General features: G+C 37.6%; 1 protein-coding gene across 1 annotated transcript; it reads right to left on the bottom strand.

Moving 5' to 3' along the window:
* Positions 1-597: 597 nt before the first annotated feature.
* Positions 598-17,839, bottom strand: LOC123649061 (putative methyltransferase-like protein 21E). The gene is made up of 6 exons (XM_045566987.1): positions 17,730-17,839; positions 17,342-17,451; positions 16,250-16,342; positions 3,991-4,157; positions 3,336-3,453; positions 598-1,111 (listed from the first exon to the last, which is right to left on the bottom strand). Exons 1-6 carry the CDS (start codon positions 17,837-17,839, stop codon positions 708-710), a joined length of 1,002 nt encoding a protein of 333 aa, XP_045422943.1. The 3' UTR covers positions 598-707.
* Positions 17,840-21,674: the final 3,835 nt, after the last annotated feature.

Raw genomic sequence — 21,674 nt, forward strand, 5'->3', positions numbered from 1 at the left:
AGAGTGACATGTCCTTGCCCATAACCTCCAATCCACAAGCTTGACTGATTTCAGAGGTTACACTGGAGGTTCTCCTTGCCAGACAGAGATGATAGACCACCTTTCAGCTGGCACTAATAAAACCATGAAAGTCTAAGATTTACAATTACATTATGTATCTGCCTATTCAGATTTATTTGCAGATCCTACTATAGTCAATTTCTTTATTTCTAAAGAAAGAATCATATAAGGCTATGTGTAAGAGAATTAATAACAATGTTCATTTTAGGGATATTATTAAAAATCATCATTTTGTAATTACACATTAAAAACTAATAACTGTACCATTTATTAGAATAATAATGATAAATGGTGACACAAGAGATAAGGAGAGCAGACAGGAGCTGTGCAGTGTGACTTTGCCAAGAGTTCCCATTACCATGTAAGTAGAGGGTGGCCCTGAACGCTGATGGAGACAGAGCAAGTTACCTCAAATCCTGCAGACCCATGTGCGGTATCTGGGAAAATCCCTGCCTGGGGTGAGGCAAATTTGGAAACCATAGCAGAGTGTGTGTGTGTGTGTGTGTGTGTGTGTGTGTGTGTGTGTGTGTGTGTGTGTGTGTGTGTGTGTGTGTGTCAGCAGTACATCCAATTACTTAGGGTTTTCTTTAAAGCGATAATTGGCTGGAAATTGCCTTAGCACTTCCATGTCCTCATCCAGGACATCATCATGCACTCCTTCGATTTTTCTTCATAGCTTTATACAACTTAATATCCAGGCTAGGAAAACTGGAAATTTCCTCCAGGTCAAATAACTCCTTAAATCTATCTACAAATTTATTTTCTTTCTCCAACCTGAATTTCATCACCCAGATGATGATGGTGGTTTCTTTGCACAGATGGTCAAAGGTAACAAGGAGTTCTTCCAAAAAAGGATGGGCGTAGACCACATCTGCTGCCAGGATATAGTCAAAATTATTCGAAGACCTGGGGAAGTTTTTATCTAAAGCTACTCCCCATGAAAGTTCTTTAACCTGAGGCAAATGCTTGCTTTTCATCTTGGTGTTTCGGGAAATATTATACTGCAGGTTTCCAAGTAATTCAGGTAAATCTGTGGCAGTCACATGAGCACCTGTGAAACAAAGAACAGAAGAAGAAGTAACCCTCGTGAGATGAGCTAAAACAATCAAAAGTTTCAAGCCAACATGCACATTGCCATTCTGCACAATTGTTAGTCCCAAGTAAAGGACTGGTCAGTACATACACACAGAAAGGGAATCCCTTTCAAAATAGATGCTAAGGTACCTATATGCCTCTGTTTAAAGAAAAAAAAAAATAGAGTCCAAAGGTACTTGTGCATACCACTGCATTTCTCTGTTCTCCTGGCTTTTTGTTTGTGGTTTGTTTCATGGTGGTTGTTGTTTTCTGTTTTCTATCTACATGCTAGGAGAAAAATAATAGAGAGAAAGGGAAATTCAAAATATTTGGTACCCTCGTTAGAACAATCAGAAGTCATTGATGAAAGCACCTCCCTAAAAGAATTCAATCACGTGGATCGAACGAGCCTATGTAACATGGGGCATTCTATAGTTGAATAGGAAGAGCTTGCATGAGGAGTAGTGGGAGGAAAGAAGGTTTTTCAATGGCATCACATGGAAAGTATCATGACATCCATGTTTACGCCCAAGTTTTGAGCTTGACCTCATCATAATTGTTAATCTTCCCACCAAAAGATGTTTAAAGCTATGACATGCATATAGTGCTCAGAAAGCCAAAGATCATAGACACAGGACAGAATGCTTAAAGATGTAAAGAATTTCCAAGTTGAAAGTGCATAGTGGTGGTCATTTTCAGGAAGAAAAATTCACAGGAGAAAATTTGTAAAAATTTGGTCCTTAAAGTGAACTTTGAACAGTAGCAGAGCTCGAAAAAAAATCTGTAAATAAATCTAGGATTGGCCAATTCTACAGCATCAGACAAGCACAGAACAGGGTAAAGAATGGGAAAGCAGAATTGGAAGATAAGTCTAGTTCAGATCAGACCAAATTAGAACCCATTTCATGGCCACAATGTCACGTGTCTCTTGGCATGGATTGTATTTTGTGAAAATATTAAAACCAAAGGGAAAGATGCATATCACTGGTAGAATCACAGAAATATAAGCCTTTACATTCTAGTATGGGTGGGTCTATCATTTTCAACAAATCTTTTTAAAATCCTAGGATAAGGAATATACCTCTTCCCATATTAAATGTAAACTATCTGACTATTACACTTAATATCTTTGTGTCTAGAGAGGTAAACACCACCACTCTCAGAATACTGGCTAAACAAAGCTTTCATCTTTTGGTATTTGTTTCAAGTTAGACAAACAGACCAAAGGGATCAATGCTTTTTAATAAAACAAATGACTTCCCAAAACACAAATTCTGAGACTTTCAGGTATAAATCAGAGAGTGATTCTGACTCTATCCATACTAAATGGAATAGTGACTTTGAAAAGCAATAACAGGACAGAGCAATTTTTAAAAAATATATTTGGGAGGACTTCAAGGGTCCTATGTCTCTCCAGTGTTTAGAAAGTTGTAAATTGCTAAATCTTGAATTCCTCTCAAGATTTTAGAGTGGCAGGTGTGCACTTCTGAAGATCAAGAAAATCAAGACAGATTTGGGTAGTGCACACCAGAGCAGGCAGCTAAATTAGGGCAATGAAACAGATAACAACAACAAAAAAAGACTGAACTGAAACAGGCTCCGGCATACACAGAGACTATCACATGCCTAGTTGGAAAAGATGCTGTTGAGAGAGATAGGGGTCATGAAAGAAGAATGGAAATGAACTGAGAAAATAAATTCAAGGACAAACACCTAAAAACAGAAGTGGACATGTGATTTTTATGTGCTCTCTAATACGCCTTCCCTATTCTATCAGGTGCTTTTTCATAAAAGCATAGCACTTCAAAACCCAGAAGGAATCCACAGCTACATGGGAACACTGAAATAGCACTAAAATCTAAAGTGCATCAGAATCAGCAGCAACAGATCCTGTCTCTGCCTGGTATTTCACACACCTTCTTTAGCAACCAGCAGGCTTAAGTGCATTTCCCATTTAGAATGCTTCATCTAAGGCTTGTGACTTAGTACTTTATGAAAAGAATCAACACAACTTACACAGAAAGTTCTAAAAGAAGCCAGGAAGGAGGCTTTAAAATTGGTAGAGCTTCTTCATGAAGCCCATTCAAACAATTAAAAAGTTACAAATAGGCCCAGGTCATAGTACATTAGATAGTAAAACAACTAATGATATTTGATCATTAAATTCTCTGACCCCTATTCAATCAAAAAGATCTACTTACCAAGTAAACTTGCCACAATGGAGACCAGCCCTGTTCCAGCTCCAATTTCAATCACATTTTTATCAATCATATTATACTGCTTTGCATTTGTTTCCAGGAAATAGCATAGAACAAGGGCCTACAAAAGTTTAAAAAAAAGAAAAACGTGGTGCTGTGCAAGTAGTACCAGAAAATAAAATTAAATTCTATTAGATAAATATGCTACTGATGTTATGTGTGCACATGTGAGCATTTCCAAGTAGTATAAAGGGTTGAGGCAGGCAATGGTGGTGGGTCCACTACCTTTCATAGGATAGTTGGTAAAGGAGTGGGGGCCTTTTAGAACATTCTGCATGTGAGACTCATAGATTTCATCATAATTGTTTAGCTCAAACACCAGCAAAATTGGAAATAAAAATGTTTACTATTGTAAATTCATAAAAAACTGAACGAGTAAACAACTTTCTTTATTTTTTCTACAAATTTTGATAAAAATCCAAAATAGAATTAATTGGTGGAAGCAATTTCCCAATCATGTGATTTCTAAAATTTAATGTTATTTGAGGTCACAAAGTAAGACTATGGAACCTATTTTCTTCTTCCAAGTAGAACATAATAATGAACCAAACTGGCTAGAAAATAATTAGAATGCAGCAAATTTTGTGTGAAGTTATACCGATGGCCAAACAACAGCACCATAACAGTCCATGGCTTCAGTAATCCGAATCTCATGACCAACAAAATGAAAACCTTCCCAGGAAGTGGTTGTTATCAGAGTTGGAGTGAAACACCTCGCCATGATCTCTGTGACCACCTGCTTGTCATCATAGTTTTCTCTGATCTCTGAAAGGGGGAAAAAAAGGCAATGGTTGTGTTAGTAAATCCATGAAAAAGGAGAAGAACCTGAGGGAAATGCAGCATTTCTACTTAGTCTAAGTTACTTTTGAATAGTCATTGACTGTAGATGAAATAAAATAATATAATAAGTTAAACTATTTGAAATAACTCATAAACTAACATTTCATACATCAGGGTAGCAACATCTTTCAGATTTTTGCTAAAATTGAAATCACCACTAGCCATTTCTGCAATGCTACATGAAACAAATAATAACTGGTATACTTGTAAAAAGCAATATATTTTAAGGGCCACCAATCAGTTTATATAGAATAAGAGAAAGATTAGTGATGGAGTATGTGATCTGAACTATTTATATTGGCCACATGGTGCAATTCCAGTTACTCTGTGTGACAGGCACAGCGCTGCATGATAGAAATGGACTAGTTAGCCAGACAGACATGGTCCCTACCCTTGAGAAAACTACAAATTCATAGACACAATTTATCTGAACTTTAGCAGTACATGTGGTATCTCACGGCATCCCCGTGAAGAATGATTGGATTGGATGAAAGAGTTTTTTCGCAGTGCCCCCAAAGCACGTGGCTTTGATGCCCACCTGGACAGACCTTTCTAATAATTGGTATGTTCTCAGCTTTGTCCTGACAAACATTTTCATCAATTGCTTGATGATATTGAGTATGATCAAATTTCAGATGATATAAAAGTGATAGGAACAGGTACGCTAGAAAGCCAAATGTGATCACAGTATCTTGGTGAGATAACAGTGGATTGGACATAACAGTGTGAAATTTAATAAAGGCAAGTCTAAAGACCACATTCAGCCTGAGTTTAATGATGCTGCTTGAGAAGGGAAACAGATATATAGATTTAATTGGCCACAGGCTCAATATGAGTCCTAAGTATAATACAATTGTCAAAAAAGCTATTACACCCAGGCCGTGTTAACAATATAATTTCTAAATGAGGGCAGTAAAGGCTCTGTTCTAGTTCATGCTGGTCAGATCATACTCGTACACCATGTTCTCAGGAAGCCCCACTGCAGAGGGATACTGAGAAATTAGAGCAACTAAGAGGTGAGAAATTTTGAAACTCAACCTTATAAAGAGGACCGTTTGGGGAGATCAACATGTTCATTATAAAGAAGAAAAGACCTGAGGGAACACAAGAGTTTTCACAAATTTAAAGGACTAGGAAAGAAAGGTGTATGTGTGTGTGTGTCCCACTTAGAATCCAGACAGAACCATGTGTTCTCCAAAAGTGCTCCAACTGAACTGCAACCCACAGGAAGGGCCCAGCCCACTACCCAACTCTACCACGACTGCAAACATTGACTCTTGCCAGAGATGCAAAGAAAACAAAGAAATGAAAAAAAATTAATATTCTTCAGCAAGAGCCATCTCTTCTATTTAATATTTTTCACTGTACCTCTTAAACAACTGCATGCATTCACATTCAGGAAGAGTTCTAAGAACCAAATGATATTGATAATATGTTTTATTTGAACTTTAACTTTCATTTCACTATATGCACTTGCCTTGCTAATAAGATTGAGGGGGGCGGGGAGAGGGCAACATTTGCTGAGGAAGTTCTTTAGAGAAAAGTAGAGAACATTAATTGCTTCCTTGACCTTTAGCTGAATTTGTCCTCTTGGGCCTCCTTGCACACTCCTTGTAAATGTAGCACTTCTTTGACAAGTCACCTAAGGTATCAGGGATTAATAGATGTTAGAGTACACTAAATCCCAGGGGCATCTTCGAAAGTTCCAGTCTTTGATATAAAAACTTTGCTTGTGAATATTTACTGGTACAACCTGACATCTTTGACTTTGCACGTTCTTTTAAAGGTTAGTTGGCCAGATTAGTGCTGCTGTCCTAACCACTACAGAAGGATGACAAATGAATTCCTGGCTTCTGCCTGTGTCTTTCTTAATAAACCGAGTTAGTCATTTCTTTTTAAGAACAACCATATCTTTACCTTCATAAGACAGTGAGATTTAAAATATATATTAATATATCATAATAACTGAAAATTATGTATACTCCCAAAACAAAGGACCTTCAAAGAGATTGCAAGAAACACCTATAAACACTATCAATTATATATATATATACTCTAAAAAGAGCACAACTCCATCTACCATAAATGGTCACACAAAATTGGTTACATAACTAGGATGATCATGTATCATATAGAAAATGTCAGGCTGAATAAAATTTAATTTATAATGTCTTTTTTTAATATTCTCTTTTGAATTTAAATATTGTAAGAATACTATAGGTATCCCATAAGAAAAAACTCATATAAAAATTAGTGTAATTTGTAGCATGCAACCAAAATATACTGAACTCGGCAGCTTAAAATAATTTGCCTGAAGGAGAATATGCTCTTTTAAGGACAACACTGACAGAATGATCAAGTTTCTTTTGGAGTAACCAATGACGATTAAAATAAAATTTCTTTATGACAAGAAAAATAATAATTTGTCTAGATGTAATATGTGGAATTTTAAAAGAAAACACACACAATTATTTTCATCTTAAAACTTTGAGTGCTATTTTCCCACATGAACTTCTATTTAAAGATTTTGAAGTAATGGTTTCAGTAGTAATTATTTACTTAAGTCAAATGACATGTTTAATACCAAGTTCTAGCAATGATGACACCCATTTCAATGTTGATAATAAGAATCTCTAAACTGCAATCTAACAGAAAGAGCTTCACAATCATAAAGGCATTGCTGGAGCAGCCCTATTGTAATAAAAAGAAATCTGTGCTCCAGTTTAGAAAGAACATGTCCCTCCAACTGTATGCTTAGTTATTTGTTGAATATGGGATTGAATGTTGAGAAGATTAATGAATTTAGCAGATAGTCTTTGGTTTTTAGTTAGGATTTGAAGAGTAATTTTCTGCAAAAAATTAATAGCCTTGTCATACAACAGAATTCTAATATACATTCAAATAATAATTTTTCCACATATTCCCTCCCCTTGTTATCTAACACTCAGACCCCAAGACAAATAACTAAACCAGGTAATGTTACACAAAATGCTGTTATCTTGGCTTCCCTCTATGGAAAGCAGAAAACTTCCGATAACTGTGCCTTTAGATAAAAGCTATCTACTATAATCTTAGAATGTTATTTTATTGATGAATTTAATATTGAAACATAAATATTAAAACAGATTGTAAATAAAACATAATCAAGACATAGTAGTAAATTATGTTGCTCTCTTGGACTTACCTATTTAATGCTTTTTGACACAAAAAAGTCTTAACACCATTTTCCTGCTAGTAAATCTTTGCTGATATCAAGTGAATAAAATCTACCAGGTGCTCTTGTTCTCCTGAGAATTAAAAGGTTTTCAAGTATGAAGTGAAAATTAGCAAGATTCTGCCACATTATGATGATGATTTTCTTAAGAGGAAAATTCAACAGTGAATTGACTTAGCTGCTAGATTACAGAAAGCCTTCAAAAATAGAGGCTTTGTCTATACTCTTCCCTTTTATACTTTTAAGGTCAATAATAGCAATAATAAGTGAAAGGGTCAGATCACATAAATATACCAAAAAAAAAAAATCTAATTCTTTAACAGCTATGACAAGTGAATTCAAGCTTCCATTTGAAGGCTGTCATGAAAATCTGTCAGCAAAATTTAAAGTAAAAACCCTTCTACTAAATGAAAGAGACTGTCATTCAACTGAATCTTCTATTCAAAGATGAATGTCATGTGCTCCTTAGAAATGCCTGCAGATTAAAGAGAAGAACAAGAAGAAGACGTTAAAGGTATTTTCAGATTAGTAAATGGTCACAGGCTTAACCTGAAAGATACAATTCTGAACACCTCAGCAATGTCAAGGTCTTGGGCTCATATGTTGAAACTAATTCCTGAGAAGATTTTACAAATATTTTCTGTCTGCTGGTCCCCTTAGTTTCCAAGGAGGTTGTACAGAGGCTGTAACTCTAATCAAGCAGACCAATTAATACTACATTCTATGCCTTTGCAGAAGAAAGGAAATTCATCTTCTATTGAGACTTCTCTGGATGCAAATGGGAGAAAAACCCATCTAAATTACAATAGTTGTATTCAAAGTTTGCTATTGGGAGTGTGGAAGGGACAGACAACTAAACAAATGTCAATGCAGCTTGGTAAATGCTGTAAAAGAAACATTTCTAAAATGCAATGGGAGGCACCACTGTTTGGATGAATCTGGAGAAGCACAACAAGGGAGAAGACATTTGACCCCAGGGAACCATTAGAAGATCAGTGGTGGAGTTTGGGCCATAATCCCAAAAGACACAATCATCAATGCCATAATCCCAAATGTTGAAATCCCAAAAGATCAAAATCCAAAAAATATAATTGTGAAAAAAAAAATTTTAAGTTCTTTTAAAGACAGTTATTTACATTTTTAAAAGATTTGAGAAACATATTAATTAAAAACATGACAGAACACTTCATAGGCCACTTTACACAACAAAATAGGCAATGATAACATACATATTTTTATAAGCATAAACATTCAGGTGTACTAACAATAGTCCCACAGGTATAATAGTTATGAGCAGACTAACCATATTCATGAAGAAATGGCTTATATAATTGCAGTCATCAGAAATACCCTGATGGACAACCTGTCTTTGGATGAAATTGATCAAAAACCAAGATGAAGCCAGGCATGGTGGTGGTGCCTGTAGTGCCAGCTACTTAGGAGATGAGGCTGGAAGATCACTTGTGCCCAGGAGTTCAAGGCCAGCCTGGACAACATAGTGAGACCTATCTCTAAAAAAAAAAAAAAAAAATTAAAATTAAAAAAAATTTTAAAAATCCATGATGGATCACACTGCATTTACAATTGCTCAAAGAGCTGAGAAATTTTATTTTTCACAAATGCATATGTACAAAAAGGACATCTCTTCATTTATTGAGGAAGTTTCAACAAGTTTTTACGTACTCACACAACGCTTACACACGAAGTCAACGTTTTAATAATTCGCTTTCATGGAGTCAAATTTGCGAAAAATGCATAGAAAAATTAGAACTTTCTAAAAGTCTTTACATAATGTATACCTCCAGTATTGAAAATGATGCAAAGATTAAATACATAGTATGGAGAATTATAAAAAATAATGCTGACAATTTAAAAAAGTGGGGGAAAAAACTAAAAAAAGAAAAACAAAACCCAAACCCAAAATAGAACTAAAAAGAAAATTCAACATTTAAAAAAATGTATTACAGGGGTGGATTATGAATAATTGTTTGGAGGTAGCCATAAGAGCTGGCCAATGTTCACTACTATTAACTATATTTTGAAGTCTTGCAGCAAGATGAATAACTGTTTTTTTTCTTTTAGGGCATGCCTCTCCTGGGAGAATAAATTCACATTGATTTTCTATATGGTACTGCTCTTTTTGAAATTCTTCATTGATTCAGTATACACTGACACAAGCATTCCCTATTAAATTTTCCCATCTTCTGTGCCATGTTCCTATGTTGCTTTGAGTACATGGAAATCTATTCTACGTACATCCATATACAGACCACACATTTGGCAGAAAAAATACTGGTGATCAAATGGCAACATCGTTACATGTCTTCTTCTGCTACCATACACCTAATTATTTTTGAACCAGTGATTTCGCCGGCTTCTTCAGGCAAATGCAGCTTTAATTCATTAGACCTCCTGGAATTTCATCAGCTGGAAGGAATGCCAATGCAGACAAATAACACATTTTTAAACTGAAGTTTTCCTCATTGTCACATGTCATGGCCAATTCATTCATCTGAATTTTCCAACAAATGTTTTGGGCTGAATAGAAAAAGCTATTGGTAACACATTTCAATTCACTTTTATAAGCCTTGGTCACACCTAATTCCAAATCTGTCATTATGGTTTGGGGATTCAATTAGATGTTAGGGATTTTAGACTTTAGAGAGTTTGATCTTTGGGGATTTCAACATTTGGGATTATGGCGTTCAGGATTGTGTCTTTCAGGATTATGATTAACACCGCAAGCAGCATGTTGGGTCTGTAGAAAATAAGCCTTAAGAAGTAGGTTGGGATTACATTTATGTGCAGTGTTGACCTTTTTTCTATAAGGTAAGGAGGAGCCATTAAAGGTTGTCAGAATAGGACTGACATGATCAGATTGTATATTTAAGAACCACATCTGGCAGCAGTAGCTAAAGGACTGATGACATTAGAAGCTAGCTAGAAGGCTATTGCAACAATCTAGACAAAAAATGAGAAGAGTCTGATGAATGCAGCAGCCTGGTGTCTAGGAGTCAGGTGTGCATTTGTGTGCTTTTGCAGTGGTGTTCTGTCTCCCCTAAGGGCAACAACTGACATCCAAACTTGACATTCAAATCTGAGTTTTGGAGACATCTGAGGCAGACTGCATATTAACTCAATGGAAATCAAACATTGAGAGGAGGGAGGAGGGGATGGGTGAAAACTTACCTAATGGGTACAATGAACACTACCTGGAAGACAGGCATACTTATAACCCTAACTCAAGCATTACAAAAGTGATCCATATAACCAAAAACATTTGTACCCCTGTAATACTTCAAAATAAATTTTTTTAAAAAAGAAATGATTAGGCCATGAGGCTCTGACCTTGTGAATGGATTAGTGCCTTATAAGGTCTTGAGGGGGGTGTGTTTGTCCCCTCTGTCCCTTCTGCCATGTGAGGACACAGCATTTGTCCCCTAAAGGATGCAGCCACATGATACCATCTATGAAGCAGATACAGGGTCATCACCAGACACTGAATCTGCTGGTACCTCTATCTTTGATTTCCCAGCCTCCAGAACTGTGAGAAATAAATTTCTGGTGTTTATTTAAAAAAAAAAAAGTTCTTATACTTTAGCCCAATTATTCTGTATTGAAGAACTTATTCAATGTAAATAATTAAAAATGTATAAAAATGATCTTATATGATGTTCCTTTCAGCATTAATTACAATACAAAAATTTTTAAAACCCACAATACAATTTGTTAAATAGAGTTATTTTTATTCAACATGTGGAAAATTTATAGTCTTATTTAGCAGATAATTATTGTTACTTTATTTTTTTTCAGTTCAGCATATTATGGGGGTACAAATGTTTAGGTTATGTATATTGCCCTTGCCCCACCTGAGTCAGAGCTTCAAGCGTGTCCATCCCCCAGATGGTGAGCACCGCACCCATTAGGTGTGATTATACCCATCCCCTCCTCCCCACTCCCCTCTCCCCGACACCCGATGAACTACCATTTGACCCAGCAATTCCATTACTGGGCATCTACCCAAAAGAACAAAAGACATTCTATAAAAAAGACATCTGTACTCGAATGTTTATGGCAACACAATTCACAATTGCCAAGATGTAGAAACAACCCAAGTGCCCATCGATACATGAGTGGATTAATAAAATGTGGTATATGTATACCATGGAGTTCTATTCAGCCGCAAAAAACAATGGTGATATAGCACCTCTTGTATTATCCTGGATAGAGCTGGAACCCATTCTACTAAGTGAAGTATCTCAAGAATGGAAAAACAAGCACCACATGTACTCAGGTTACTTTGTAAACATTTAAAATGCGTTAAATGATTTTCACATTAGTAATGATATGTGCTGTAGTACTCTGACTAGGATACTAGATACAGGCAGCCTCCAAGTTATGGACCACCCGACTTACAGCACTCTGTACTTATGAGTTCCCAAGGCTCCCCATAGGGATAATTTATAATTGAATAATTAATTAATAATTTGGGAACTAGTTTCTTCCACACGTGTAAACAAGCCCACATGGCGTAAGCGGTTAGTTGGCAGCTAGTCTCATAGACAGATAGAGAAGCAGCTGATAGAAACATAAGAATAGGAAGAATTAGAAGATCCAGAGCCAAGAAAGTTTATGACAAAAGAATTAGCTGAAGCCTTTCCTCTCACTGAAACAGGATTTGCTAAGATCCTAACACTGAGCGCTTTACAAAGGTTTACGGTGCAGTTAGGGAGAACATCAGCTGCTACAAGGCCATTCACGATGAAAAAAAGAAAAATGCTGTGCAGACAACCCTAGATAGCTTCTTCAAGAAACCAACTTCAGTGGTGACCTCCCCTCCTCCAGCGACAGAATCAAACCCTGACTCTCCAGCACCCACTCCGTCCTCTCCAGCACCATCACCATCATCACCTCCTGATTACTGTCAGCTACCTTCTTGCCTCAGACATGCCCCTTCCAGTAAGCAATACATTGATGCAACATTAGGTGAGCATTAACCTTTAATATTCTTTTCGAAATTTCTCCTATCTCCCATATAAACTTTTTGTATGAGTTTGTTTTTATGTTCTGTTTGTTTGAATTAAAAGAAAGAGCACAATAGTTTCAGTAATTTATTGTTATAATACAGGGGTATTATTATTATTACAGTATTACACTATATTATTATTTCCACATATGAGCCATTACAGTATTGTTATTATTATTTTTATTATTACCGTATATATGCCGTTCATCAAGAATCTGAGTTACACACAAATCCGACCTAAAGACGTTCTCAGGAAAGTATCTCATCTGTAACCCAGGAACCACCTGTATATTGCTTCAGACCATAGTTTGATAGGTTTCTTAAACAGTGACAGAATTACTCAAATTTCTTCTTCATAAACTAATGCAGTATTGTTTATATCTAACTCTTCAAAGATTTATGAAGATCCTCCTGAAAGATGTTCATGAGATACCCTGAGCAGAACGACATATTAGGTCCTGAAGGGAGCCCACTGATAGGTGACCAGAACTACAAGATTGTCACTAATGAGCACATTTAAGTCCAGCCAGTTGGCCTAAGTTATAGCTCATTCATTCATTCATTCATTCAGCACTTGGCCACTATGAATTCAAAGACAGATCAACATATAAGTGCTGTAACAGAGGCTTAACAAAACAACTCAAAAATAAAAAGTTCCACATCATCTCAGAGAGTTCAGGAAAGAATTATCTGAGCCTTGATGACTTTGAGTTTGTCAGTCAAATAAGAGAAGGGAAGACATAACGCACACAGGAAACAGCATATGCAAAAGCCCACTCACAAAAAGTCTCTTGATCAATTTTCCAATTTGGGAAACTCAGAGAACTAGAATATAGGATAAGCGGGGATAGTAGTATGAGATAAAACACATTAGACCATGTTAAGAAGTCTTGATTTTATCCTATAAGAAATAATGACTCACTGAAGAATTTTAAGCAGAAGACAAATGTGATGAGATTTGAATTTTTAAAAGATCGTGCGGGCCACAATGTGGAAAAAGAACTAGAGAGGGTAAAGAAGGAGAGCTAGTTCGGGGTGAGACAGCCAATTAGAAGGCAGTTAACAACAGTCAAGACAAGAAATAATAAAGACCTGGATCGAGGCAAGTGATGCTGGAAGCAGGACAAGGGGTTGGGGAACGTATTAGGGATGTAAAATCAATGGGATGTAGTGATGAAGGGTGTGAAGGGAGAAGAGCGGGATGATTCCCGGTTTCCGGGAAGCCGGGGAAATGGTGTTGCCATAAACTGAGATAGAAAATATAAATGGAGGGGAAAATCAGCAAAGAAAAATTGGTTTTTATTATACATTAGTCTGTGGCGTAATGTGCCACCCAGGGATGTGTGCTCCGCAGATTAAGAGAATCTGCTACAAGGAGCATAGTTGTCCAACACTGCCACCTTCAGCCCCCGGGAGACCATGTTCTCTGCTGGAGGAGATAGATCACTTCTCTACTGGGCAACTTTTGATCAGGGATTTCCCATCAACCCATCCAAGACTTTCTCACAACGGTGTTGCAGTTGGAGGTTCTTCTATCCAATCTGTCTTCCTCTCACGCCCACTGGACCTGTGCAGTGGTCTGAAGGCCCTCCCTTCCTACTTCTGTTCCTTCCTTCTTTATTCTCCACAAACATTTCCCCCGGATGTATCTCCTACACCTGCTGTCCCCAACCCCTGGCCACAGACCAGTACTTCTCTGTGGCCTGTTAGGAACCGGGCTGCTCAGCAGGAGGTGAGCGGCAGGCAAGTGAGAACAGCTTCATCTGTATTTATAGCAGTTTCCCATCACTCGCATCACTGCCTGAGCTCAACCTCCCTCCCCCAGACCCCCCACGCCCTACCCTCTACCGCACCCACGGCTGGTTGATGGAAAAATTGTCCTCCATGAAATTGGTCCCCAGTGCCAAAAAGGTTGGGGACCACTGCTTTACACATTTAATCCCATTTGGGCAGGTGTCCCCCGTGTAGACATCTTGAAGGGCCCAACAGACACAAGGCAGTGTGTAGGATGTCAAATAAGCAGTTGGAGTGACAAATTTGGGAGTCATTGTGCACAGGAATCACTGAACCTTGGGTAAGGATGAATTTGCTCCAAGGCTGCAGACCCTCAGGAGACCCCACTACTTCATACTCTGTTGCTACATGTGCTAACAGCTGGAGAGGGGCTGTTGGCATGACGCAGGCAACATAAGATATTTGGAATAGTTAATGTCCATGAGGCTTTAGATACCTTAGATTATAATGTAGCATTAGAAACACATATAGAGGAATTTTTAGCACCAACCACAGTCCTAATTTTAATCTGTATATAAATGACATCCTATAATTCTTAGATTTTCGTGCCAGTGTTGAAATATGAGCACTGAGCTATAGCTCCATCCTTTCCAAGCACAAGATACAGAGTGTAAAATAGTTAGGACAGGAAAAGTCAATATCCTTCAGTACTTGAGAACTGAGTGTTCCTCTACTTGGTGGAAGTCTTTCCAACAAAATGCCATCTGACTCTGTTCCAACAGCACACACTTAATCCCCTTAGCACTGTGCTTGTGGACATATTTTTAAAGCTTTAATTGGCTATATAGATGATTATGAGGTGTGTTTGTTCGTGTTGCAAAATATCTTAATACTAGCTCTGTCCCAACCTTCCCTTGAACTTCTTCCATTTCCTTTGTAATTTGCCAAATTATTATGTACACTGTTGAAACCGAGAATTGTTACTAATGGTAATGATACTGATGTAATTTTATTCATCTATCACACAGAATTGCATCTTCATTCAAATCAACTGAATGGCTGGATTCTCTAAGTGATTACAACTTAAATGTTTAGGTTTGCAAGAATTGCTGCAGTAAAACTGTTCGTGTTTAAGCCAGGTAGGTTGCCAACACTGGGCATACACCCAGCTCTCTTGGCCTAAAGATATGCTCACCTAGGGAGAAGCCACCTGGTACGGCCAAAAAAGGAAAAACTAGGAGTATAGTTTTTAGAAAACATGTATAGTGTATGCTGATAAGGGGAGGGGGGGAGACAGAGAGAGAAACCAAAATAATCAGATTTGCATTACAGCTGCTCTCTAAAAATATGGTAACTCTTCTAGTCTGTCAAGAGCATATGTCTGCACTTTTTATCTCAAGACAATGGGAGAGTCATATTACATAATCCATCTAAAGTCACACTTGATATTTAAGACTATATAACAATGGTGGGTCAATTTCAAATAACCACACTGGTAGTAGAATTCAAACTTAATCTCTTTACATCTAGAGGTCAAATTACATTATATATTTGCATATAATTAATAGAAGGACTGTAAACACTGCCTAGAGATGTTTTTTACAGCCTAAATTCGTCTTTCATCCAGGCATTAGTAAAAACTTGTAGTCTTTACATAAAACTATTTTTATCTCTCTTGTGAGCTTCTTATCTGAAATAACTTAGAAATCACAATCATACATTTAGTGTACAGCACTTGGGGAAAAATTATTCCACATTTAATGATCAAAAACCTCTAAATACTTAGTAAGTCTACATAGTTTATTGCCTGTGAAAATTATCTTTAACATGTCATCAGGATCATAAGTGTTATAGCGCTAGACAATAAACATTATTCGAGATATTTACAGGTTAGCAAACACAAGGCAAGACATAATATGCAATTGATAAAAGTCCTAGCTCCCTTTAAGACATTAATGAATACTGAAAAGGTAAGACTTTGTATTCCATTAACTGTTTGCCTTACTAGAATTGGTGAAACTATAAAAACATAAAATGATTTACCTTTATGAGCTTCTGGATCCATCAAATGATGAATTAATGGATGGCTATACATTGATGTTTTCTTGATCATTTCTTGAAAACTAGACAAATACACTAAAATATCAAACGGTAACAATTAATTTAAAAATGTGTATTGAGTGTTTTTATATTTGCCTAATAAAGTTTTAACCAAATATAGCAGAGAAAATTATATTAAAATATCATATATTAACAAAGCATGATTTAAGAAAGACCATTTAAACACTATTTAGTACAAATCAAAATTAGAACAAAGCTTTCAGAGTCAGAAACTTTAGAAGCTACTAGAGAATGAAAACATATTCTTCACCAGACACTACCTCTGCGGTTACAAAGAAAGGCATCATCTTCATCATGACTCGGAAAGTAACAATCCTAAAGTGTAAGAGGTGGTTAAAACATTGGAAGGAGAAGCTCCCTTGTTCCCGTCAATGCGTCATTAGAACGTCTGCAACACCAAACAGCTTAGGAGATGATGCTCTTCTGAGTGGCTTCTCCCTTAAGGAGTCCATACCAGCCCAGAAAATGTATTTAAAACTGAAGGAATTAAAGTATTTCGTGCCTCCCAAATAGATTATCTGAATAAACTTAAATGAGCTGTTAGTCAAACTTGGGAAAAGAATAATTTGATGTTTTACTTCTCAGTTGGGGTCCTATAATAAACAATTACTGTGCTCCCATGAATTAATATAGCCCTCCTTTCTGCCAAATCCCAAAACACTTTCACAGCCACGTTTTTCTTTACAGCGCACCTCACTCTATTAGAAGACAATTATTTTCCCTACAATTTACCAACGAGGAAAACCAAAGGTTAAATTATGTCACCGAGGTTACAGAGCTGAAACAATACAAGTGTTCACACGTTTTGCTCCCAATTTACTATCTCTTCCATTAAAGAAACCAGTCTTTATTATACATGTCTGCCTGAAGGCCAGTATTTAAATGGTAAGCCTGAACATACCTAAAGGAGTTGGCTGAGTTTCTAGAAGGTAAAGAGTATCATCCACAATGTTTGTTTTGCTGCAGAGACCTCTGCTAGTGCCTGTAAGGCGAGCACCAAGGCACACAGCTTACCACTACACAGTGGCCACGAGTCCAAGCAGCGGGGATTAGGATCCTGACAGCTGCCGCTTCTGCGCCTCTGGTTGTACGGCAATGAGGCTGGAATGCCTGTGTTAAGGGGGCTGAAGAACAGTAGAAACAGCCATGTGAGCGTCTCATGAACACAGCTATTAATAGAACTACTAGGTGAATAAATACCACTCCTGCAAGTGAGTGGCGACTATTTGGAGGAAGCGATCCATCTTTTAACTTGGATGCCAAGAGTTATTCTAAGACTCCATGATTATGACGTCCTATGAAGTGGAGGCCATATATTTTTCATGTCACCTGTCTGCATGTGAATACTGTTTTTAGAATCTGACAACCACACCAGAATCTCTGCATCCAGGAATCAAATTACCATGATTCCTTCCGATTCAGACTGAATGGGCAGGCCGGGGGTGCACAGCCATCTGTGCACCTGCACGTGTGCATAGAGGTTTGCGGCTCAGAATACATGTAAATTTCCATGTCACTGAAAATGTCCCTGATGTGAAGTTACTAGAGGTAACAAAACCAAGCAATATTGTAAAATCACACTTAGGAGTGTGAGTACAGATTCTAAGAAATACTTTATATTCCATGATGTATTCACAGTTGAATCAAGGTCACTTTAATATACTGGAAAGAACTAGGAGTTGGAAACCTGATTTTATTTATTCCTGTCAATGATTAGCTTGTGATTTTAGGCTGTTGACTTAGTATGCTTCTTGGCTTTATTATCTATAAAAAAGGATATAAAAGGCACACAACATATTTGTGGGGTGAATAGTATAGGTAAAAAACATTCTGGAAAGTTCAAAATCCTAAACAGTACAAACTATTAAATATTCATAGGCAGTTAATTTGGGGCAGAGGACACTCTCTTTTTGGCTTTTTTAAGAAACAAGAATAAAGAATCACTTGATGAATAAAAATTGTCTGTCTTTTTCAAGGATTTATTTGAGAGATCATGCAATCCTCACTGCTAGACTTCTAAAGACACAGAATCCCTAAATCAATCATGTTAACCAACACGAAGACAACAATCATTTCAGTTACAATGCACTGTTAAAAAAGTACATAGAGACTTCTGCCTCCAGCTGTAAGTAGCTTATATCAGAACTCAGCTTCTATTAAGAACCAGAAAAGCAGGTTTTTAAACACACACACACATGCACGCTCCTGTGAGAAAGTATTAGGGAGCTGTCAAGGCAGCCAAGGATTCCAGGCATTGTTGATTCTCCGTGAAAGGAAAAAGGGTGGTGTACCAATAGCAGTAAAGCTTCCAGCAATCTCACACAACCGGGAGACAAGAGAGTTGTGTTTGGGGCTGGGCACAGTGGCTCACACCTGTAATCCCAGCACTTTGGGAAGCCGAGGAGGGAGGTTCACTTGAGGCCAGGAGTTCAAGACCAGCCCGGACAACATAGCAAGACCCTGTCTCTACAAAAAGTAAGAAAAATTAGCCTGTTGTGATGGCACGTGCCTGTACTCCCAGCTACTCAGGAGGCTGAAACGAGAGAAACGCTTGAGCCTGTGAGTTTGAGGTTGCAGTGAGTTATGATGACACTACTGCACTCTAGCCTGGGCAAAAAAGCGAGACTTGTCTCAAAAATAAAAGTAAAAAAGTTGTGCTTGGGGCTGGCAGGGCAGCCAGGAATTGAGGGTCCAAGATCCAAGAAAAAAGGAACAGAGAAGTAAGCCTGACACTCAACACTGACTTTTCACTCAAAGCATTTACAGATAAAGCAGTTTAGGGCAAGAAGCTAACTTTTGAAGAATTAAGTGGCAAAAAGCAGGGCCAAGCTCAAAAGAAGAGAGAAACAACCCAGGCTTTCAATGGGTACTTCTGGAAAACTACTTTCCAGGAATGGGGGGAAGCAGAAGCTGGGGTCTCACAAAGATTGCAAACAAGGCTTAAATCACTTGGTCCTGACTAGATTGAGGTGATCCTCCCTCTGCAACTTGTCAGAATAACTTCTGGAATCCTCTCTACAGGGAGGTCCAGAACATCTGCAATTTTTCATATACAACATCCAGCATTCAGTCAAAATTTACCAGGCATACCAAGAAACAGACAATAGAAATAAACTCACAGATGACCTAGACTTTGAGCTATTTGACACAGACTTTAAAGTAACTGTGATTAAGATGTTAAAAAAACAGATGACAAGAATTATACTAGAGAACTGGAATCTATAAAAATGAGTCAAATAGAAAAAACTGAAAAATAACAATAAATGAAATAAACTCAAGATATGGTTTTAACAGCAAATGTAGATAAAGCTAAAGAAAAGATTGAGCTGAAAGATAATTTTATAAAAAATATATATGATGGTCATCATCCTAAATAAGTTATAGGTACACCAACTTGATTTGAATAATGAAAAATTTGTTTTGCTGCTGATTATTTTAAATAGACAACCTATTTTATAGGTAAAATAGCACCTTGAAATTTTGAGTTAGAACATTTGGGTTCAGGTCACAAATTTTACCTATTAGATGGGTAAATTTGGTAAAGGTGGTTAGTATCTCCAGTTTCTTCCCTTATAAAAGGATCACACCTCGGTCACAGGGTTAGGAGAAAAAGAGGATGTACAATACCAAACTGTTCTATAAATACTATACTCTGGTACATGTTTCCAACGGTCCTGACTATCCATTTCATATCCTCATTCCTAGGCCCATAGACCAGATGGACAGAAATTCCATTTCTGAGCATACCTAGCTGTGGCCTCATGCCCAGGTCAACGAGATAGGAGAAAAGTGATTTTTTCAGTCACCCTTAACATAAGACATTCTGCTTGCCCTGGACTTTGGTTCTTTCCCCTTCTAGCAGGTTGCACTGCAGATATGGTAGTCACCCTGTATGGACAATTTGGGCGAGATAGCACCCACGGGACTGCTGAGCCCGGGACTCTGAATGACCTTGTGGTGCACAACTGCTTCTCCAGCTCAGACTGGCCAGGATGTAGAGGAAGACAGAAGTAATGTTCCAGCTTATTCAGACCACTGTACGTGAATATCTCTGTTAGAGCAGCTACCGAAGTGTAAAACAAATGTAAATTATCTGTTAAAGGTAACGCAAACTTTTTAGCAAAACTACTATTATCCTACCTACAAATATATATGCAGAAAACTCCCAATTACAAGTAACTTTGTGAAATAATATGAAAAAGTTAATGTTTCCCTCCTCCCACCCCCAAAAATGTCCTGCTTCAAATACCTCCAGAGAAGAGAAGCACTACAAAAAGATTTGAGTTTATGTGGAAGTCACTGTTGACTCTAGAAGGAAGCTGCTTGACAAGACTGCTAGAGGCAGAAGAGATATGTGAAATGAGGAAGAATTATTAATAATGAGCAAAGAAAAGCAGCTGCTATAGTCCAAGGACTGGAGAAGTTTGGCTGACAATATAAATGAGAGCCTAAAAAACACATCTAGGAGTCATTCAAAGATTGTTGGAAGTTACCTATCTGTACTTTTTTTTGCACTGGTGAAGATTTGCGATTTGAAGGCTGAGGGAGGGAATCGGGAAAGATGGAAATACTAAATATGTAAAAAGACACAGATTTGGGAAGGCACTTCTGAGGGCCAAGTTCAAAGGAATTGGCAGTGCTATCCTCAGATTGCTCCTAATTCAACCAGCAGTTTGAGTTGTTCCTGTGAGAGCTCACAGCAGGAGCTATCTTAGAACAAACACCTGTGTCAACAACAATCAACCCCTGCAAGCCACTCCTAAAGCTGACCCACCTACGCCAGTGCAACCCCACCCTGGGCCTCCAAATCCCTTTACACAGAAGTCGGCTTCTGACAAGGGAAGCAGTTGTAAAGCCAGACATTACGGCACAGAGGTTCCCATAGTCAATGCTCAGAGGTAGAAGGATGCACCCGATTTAGGTTTCCTAATTATTTGCCAAAACCACAGCAAACGTCTTCAAATATGCTCCAGCAGCGAGGTTCCCTCCTGCCAGCCTTTTAAGCGGAGCCTGAGGGAAAATGGGAAGCAGTGGGGAGCAGGACTAAATAGTTGTGTAAAACTGCCACATTTGGGGAATGAGAAATATGGACACCTTTCTGCTAGGCCTGAAAGGCAGAGGGAATGCATACTGCCAGTGAGTACTAATCAATATAAATCCTTTTATTCTTTTTTTAAAATGTGGTCAGAAAGCATCAGACATTGTAAGGTCATGGAAACATGAAGAGACAGAGACCGTGAATATGAGGGAACAATGAAATAGAAAACACTAGAAAAGTGTAACATATTGAAAAATAAATTGCCCAGTCTAGCATCTATATTTTTAAAAAGCACACACTAAGTACAAA

Source organism: Lemur catta, chromosome 13 (genome assembly GCF_020740605.2).
Source record: "Lemur catta isolate mLemCat1 chromosome 13, mLemCat1.pri, whole genome shotgun sequence".
Lineage (NCBI taxonomy): Eukaryota > Metazoa > Chordata > Mammalia > Primates > Lemuridae > Lemur > Lemur catta.